The sequence below is a fragment of the Fulmarus glacialis genome, unplaced genomic scaffold (genome assembly GCF_000690835.1).
Source record: "Fulmarus glacialis isolate BGI_N327 unplaced genomic scaffold, ASM69083v1 scaffold14910, whole genome shotgun sequence".
In the NCBI taxonomy this organism is placed as follows: Eukaryota; Metazoa; Chordata; class Aves; order Procellariiformes; family Procellariidae; genus Fulmarus; species Fulmarus glacialis.
In genome coordinates, this window is record NW_009185897.1 from 16,341 (window position 1) to 22,881 (window position 6,541).

General features: G+C 36.7%; 1 protein-coding gene across 1 annotated transcript in view; it reads right to left on the reverse strand.

The window, feature by feature from the left end:
• The window catches only part of SMAD4 (SMAD family member 4), a 13,293-nt gene extending 9,030 nt beyond the window's left edge, over nt 1–4,263 (reverse strand). The window contains exons 1-4 of the mRNA XM_009583322.1: nt 4,015–4,263; nt 2,933–3,107; nt 2,481–2,510; nt 643–858 (exon numbers count right to left, since the gene is read on the reverse strand). Of these exons, the coding sequence (XP_009581617.1) occupies nt 643–858; nt 2,481–2,510; nt 2,933–3,107; nt 4,015–4,263 (670 nt within the window). The remainder of the gene's footprint in view (nt 1–642; nt 859–2,480; nt 2,511–2,932; nt 3,108–4,014) is intronic.
• Between the last annotated feature and the right edge of the window lie 2,278 nt (nt 4,264–6,541).

Below are 6,541 nucleotides of genomic sequence, written 5' to 3' on the forward strand. Positions count from 1 at the left end.
ACTGCTTTACTGTCCTGCTGGAGTGAAGCGTGAGGTTTGATGTTGGTAAACCAAACTCTTCCACTTGTACCAAATACACACAGAAAAGTAAGAAAAACTTCAACGCAGCACTCCAACGGACTCATGAAAATATTAATTAGGGCTGTCACTTTGGTAGTACAGTGGGCCATTATAAAAATAATCAAGTTAAAACTGGAAGACTCATTTTGTCAGCTGTTGAACACTAAAGAATTGTCTGAAAACCTCTTGATACTGTCACCTTACAGTATATCCGTTTGCTGTCCCGTTTGCTACAGCAATTATTCCAATAATAGCCATAATGTTTTGTCAGCAGTCAATCATTTTAGCACTGTATCACTGAATCTTTGGCATATCCAAAACAGCCTTGTAACACTCATGTAGTGTCAGTCTCATTGAAAAAAAGCTGGGTCACCAGAAAAAGTTACTCAAATTATGCTCCAAGTTAAAACCTTATGTTAACACTTACGAGACTGCCTAGATCGTATCGCCACACACTTTATCAGCGTAGTGTGGCAGCAGCACAGTTCCAATGCAAGATCTACTTTGGCAAAAAATCAGTGGTTATCTTTGAGCTTTCACATTTTCATGGTTTAGTATTTCATATAATCTTGATGATCTTACTTGTTGAAGCCACAGGAATGTTGGGAAAATTAGTGGTGCTGGTAGTGCTAGCCTCAGTAGGAGCTAACATGGCTGGGGTGCTATAAGGCTCTGTAGATGCCCTGTTACTTGGTGGATGCTGGATGGTTTGGACTGAATGGCCTTCAGCAGAAGACAATGACGGCTGCCCCTCGTAGTCATGAACGTATTCGTCTTTCACCAACATGCTTGATGGAGCTGTGAAGACGCAAATGGTTAAACATGCAAAGCAAATCTGTTTTCAGGATTTAACTACAAACTGCAGTACTACTTTCAAGCAATAACAATGCTATTAAAACTACTGGAGGATTTAACCTATATAAACATTGTTAAAGCACTCCCCTAAATTAAAATAAACACTTCAAGTCGGCAGTAGGATATTTTGAAGCATAACTGGATTGAAAAGCAAGCTATTTTGCTTACTGCTACCAAACAAGCAGTTTAGTCCCACAGTTGTAGACTCCAATAGCATTTTGCTTTCTATTCCATCATTGTTTGATTGGATATGGTTAATAAAAGGGAAAAAACATGCTTTTTGTCAAGCACCTAAATATATGTTAACGCAGTAGCTAACAAACCAATTCCTAGTATATAAGTAAAAACATACATAAAGCTCCTATGAAAAATGAAATTCATGAACACAGCACAAAAAACTTCATGCATCCCTTAAGTAATTTTAAGCAACTTCCATCCAAATTGACTAGAAACATGAAATTCACATTCAAAGACAATATAACACTACTCTATATTTAACAATGTAGCCACTAATTCAGAATATTCCACATACAGTGTAAGGAAATTACTACCATCACCACAAGAATTTATTTCTATATATCCTACTGAGCATGTTCAAGTAAAACTCTTAAACTACATTAGCTCCCGTGCTCATTTTTAAAGCAGCCTTAAATATACTAAAATCTGACAGTAATTTTCTGTTTCCTGCTGCAAAAACAGTAGCACGACAAGGAAACACTTATGTATTTCTTATATGTATAGCTTATATATTTCTTATGTATAGCTTACTGCTGGCTAGTAAGCTTTGATTCTGCACAAAAGGATCATTTTTCAGAAGACACAGGTAACAATGCAAATTAGCAGAGATGAGCACACAAGTTAAAGCTTGTGAAGTGAACAGTTTGTTGGGTTGTTTAGGTTTTTTTAAGTCATTTTTGCTTGAATACTTCTAATAATGTGCTAAAAACATTGGATTACCCAAATTCCCTTCTCCATGAATTTCTTCTGGAAGGAAAAAAAAAAAATCAGTTTTGAAATAAAGCAGTTACCAGCTGCACAATCTCAGATTTCTGAATAATGTTCATTGGACATTTAATGTCCAATTTCTCTCAAGTTTCAGGGAGAGCAAGAATATTAGACTGCTTCATTCAATTGCACATTAATTACAGAATTTCTATTATTTTCTTGTTAAACTACTTATTAAATCATAAGCTTCTGTTATTCCCAATTCAATTAATTAGTGTATCATACAGCTGCACACGTTTTTGGATGTTTGGTTTTTTTTTTTAGTTAGCAGCATTCAACAGTGAGAGTTTTGGTTTTCTTTTTTTGGGGGTTTATAAGTTGCAGGCAATGAAAACAGAACATACCTACGAGCTGAGCCGAAGCCTTAATTTAAAGAATTCATCAATACTTGCCTTTCATATGCTACTTAGCTGGTTCTCCAAAACCGGAGAGACAAATGCATTTCCATCTGCTCTCCGTACTCCCGCCCAAGGAGATACACAGGCATAAACTGTGTACATACTGAAGAGTTTAACACAGTTTGTGCCCATAGAAATGCAATAGTAAACAGAACTACTTACCAGAACTCTGTAGTGTCAGTCCTGAGAGATCTTTAAAAAGAAGAAAAAGAAAAGGGGGTGTGGACGATTATATACACACAGATCTTCAACAACGTTTGAACATAAAGTTTATAAGCCTTTACAAATTAGTACTACAGACTCTAGATATTATACCCCCTCCATCACAACACAAGTGTCAATGCTAAGTTATTCCTAGGATACACGTTAACTGTGAGAACTGTGTGCAAAGCCAACAGAAAGGCTTAAACAAAAGCCACAAACTGTTCTTTCAAATTTGGAATAAAGGTAAAAGAATAATTCCATTAAGAAGATGGACAAGAGCATGAGAGTAATTTATAATTAGATCATTAAAAGTTAATGGTTCTAATTCAGGCTTGTATTTTCTACACTCAAAAGGAAAACATTTTACATTTTATTCCCACTGTTCCATTTTAAATCAAGAGTCTACTTACCGATGCCAGGCGATACTACACGCTCATAATGGTAAGGATTTACACAGACACTGTCACATTTTAAGTCAAAAGCATACTGACAATATTTAACATGCTTGAGTTCATTTTTATGAAGATCAGGCCACCTCCAAAGACGAGCGTAAATCACATGAGGGAATCCCTTGCGACCAGCCACCTAAAAAGTTAGACACAAAAGTTGATTGGGAAAGTAGCAAGACATTTCACCTTACTTAGTGAGGAGCAAAGCTGGAAGAGGACAAACAACAACACAACCTCTCTCCATCATCAAAATATGAAAAAAAAGGTGGTGTACAGTTTACCCAAGTTCTGTACTCAACAGAAATAAATTTCTATTAGGGTTTTGCTACGGTTAAGTCAACACTGTGATTCTTAAGAAAAAATACTGGATACAAAATGGCAGAAGCAGAATTTGTGCTTAATGTAGTATGTATGGTCACCTTCCCCACCATGGATGATGAAGGAGCTTTGCCCCAGAAGAAGAGGAACAAGGCACTAAGCTACACTATAAGGAATTTACAAGTAGAAGAATGCCAATCCATTTTACTGGGAAAAAAAAAGAAAAAAATGCTTCTAGGGTAGACAGAAAGCTAGCCAGCAAACATGACATCTGTCCTGGAACAAGGAAATCGCAACCCAAGCTATACAGGTACTGAGTACTGACGATATAAGGCCAACATAAATCCTCAGTGCAGACTCCTTGGAGTACCTTAGCAAGGGATCATAGGTCTTTCTTCACACTGCTGACCAACACAGAGCTAACAGAAGCTTGTAGTGAAAATACCAGGATAAACAGCCGAATTTGTTACGTGACCCTGCTTTTCACTGCCACACACACACTCGTTTAGAATGGCTGATCCAACGCCTTCTGCTCCTTTTGGAAAAAAAAAATAAATCAACTACTGCAGCAGTCCAGAGCTCCAGCCACAAAGCATGCCTACAAATAGGGGCGAGGGGGGATGCAAGAGAAGAGCTACTCTTCCTCAACACTCTAGGATCCTGCGTCACTCACTTTTGCTCCAGCTTCACTAGGAGGAAAACATCTGATTTTCACTTGTACTAACCTGAAGCCTCCCATCCAGCGTTCTCTGTATTGTAACACACTTGCTAGGATGAGCTCCATTTGTGGTTATAGCTGTAATCAAAGAATCCAATTCATCTTTTTTCTCCTTTAGCTTTTTAACTAAACTTTCAATTGCGCGTTTTGCAAAAGTTTCACTCTCTCCACCTTGTCGATGGCACATCAAGCTGTGAACAATGCTCAGACAAGCATCATTACTTGTTGGCGTGTTAGTAATAGACATATTGTCCATTTGTCACAGCTTTTTCTTTCAGATCAAATGTCAGTTTTGGGGGCTGTTATGATTTTCAAGCTGATGAACAAGAGATGATCCAAGTTAAGTGTTAGATGTACTGTCTCTTGGTAAAACCTAGGAGGAAAAAATATCTACATTAGAATTGTTTTTAACAAATTGCAGATCATGTTTCTAAGGAAGTCTGTGGCTTTTTGCTTCTTTTATTTTCAAGCTAAGTGCAGAATATTAAAAGCACATCAAAAAACTGCATTGCTTGTCCCATGATAGCAAAAACATGCTTAAGACACTGCTTGCACAGTTTTAGATATAAGATTTTTTTTTTTCCCCTAGTAACAATATTTAAATAAAGATTATAGTTTATATACATGTACACATAGTATGTACATATAGAAAGGTAGGGATTATTAGATGAACAGGCTCTGAATCAGGAAAAGGAGAACAGTGACAATGATTTCCTATGTTTTATACTGGTAGGATGAAACCAAGTGAAAATACTGACTGGGAATCAAGGGGCATTGATTTAAACAAAATTTGAATCGTGAAGAAGCATGAATGCACACCAGAATCATCTGTCATCTTTATTTAATAATCCTGTTCAAATAGTTCTGACCTCAGACTAACTCTATCTCTCTTTGCTAATCAGAAAGGCAAAAATTGTACCTGGCCATTAGCTTAATACACATTTATGTAAATTAGTATTGTGTATATCTTTATATATGAAAATCCCAATTGGCACATTGGTCTTTACTTGTTTGGATCCAGCTTCTCCTGGAAGAAGACAAATCAACTGAAGTCACTAAAAAAGTACTTCTGAATTGTCTCAAACAGAACTGCTTTAATCATACTAAACTTAAGGAATAGGTCTGTCCTAACACATTTGGCCTTTAAACTCCATTTGTTAAGAACCTGCAGTGGTTTCTGGTAATGAAGTCATTCTTCTCAAAGCCAGCAGACCTCATCCTTCTGAAGCTTCCTTTAATTCACAAATTAGAAGAAGAGCTGGCCTGATTTTCTCAATTCTGAATGAGCTAATTACTACACTTTATCTTGCTTTATCCAGAAACAGGGGACAGCAGGTTTTGTGCACTCACAGAAAAGGAGTCTAATGTTGTCAAAAAGCTGCTCTGGTTCTTCAAGCACCTCTGGCTTCAGGTAGTCATCCACTAACACCATTCTACCAACTATGTGGTCTGACTTTCTTAAGACACTGGCAGCAAATACACCTAAGTGATTTCACTACATTTACATTTTCTTAGTAAGCTTAAAATGCAAGTCTTTCTGAAGCTAACATGTTATTCTCAGCAATGTAAATAAAATGTATTTGATTTCAACAGTTAAGGAAAAAAGTTTGTTCACATTATCTGAGGAACACAGCCAGTCAAAGACCTGTTACTGCACTGGAATTTGCCATGTTATTAGAGGTACAGTAGTAGCAGCTATTTATTGGAAACAAACGCATTGCACAAAAATAAGAGTGGGATGTTATTTTAGAAAGTTAACGCATCACACAAATTACAGTGTGAATGCATGGCGACCCTTCTTGTAAAAGGAATATTGTAACACAAATCCAGCACAATTATAAAAGGAAACAAAGTCTTCCCTATTTAATATTTTCTCCAATTTCAACTTGAATACAGCATGCTTTGGTATACTTGGAAAAAACACATCACAAATCCTTCCTCCCCACCCCCATTTTCAATAATTTTCTTCCTTTGTCAGGATGCTTCTGGATGTAATTTCTCCCAAAGGAAAACAATTACCTAAAAGTTTGAGTAAGATCATTTTACCTAACTACTGAAGTTTCTCCCTCAATGCTAGGTTTTTTTGTGCTTCAACTCAATAAGCCTCTTTTAAAAGTCAAGCTTAACCTGCCAGTCATTCTCCATGGCAACTCCCACTCGCATAAATCCATAAAAGCTTGCCAGCTAAAACAGAACAGAACATCATTTTCCTTAAATATAAAACAGCATCCCAGATAGATATGCATAAGTAATCATAAATAAGTGACTTGATAAAGCTATTAGCCAAAAGAGCTTTAAATAAAGAGATGCTTAAAATTAGACATCCAGCTCTGTCTTTTACGTCCCTAAAACTATGAATGAGAATTTTGCTTGCTGACTTTCAGAAGACTAAAATCAAGCAAATAAATCCTTATTTAAGTGGAATGATCTTCAGAAATGTTGAGTCACCCCTCAGCTGTCACTGCGCTCAATAGGAGCTTCTGACTGTTCAGCACTTTTGAAAGCCGGGCCACTTGTTTAGGATTTTGAATACT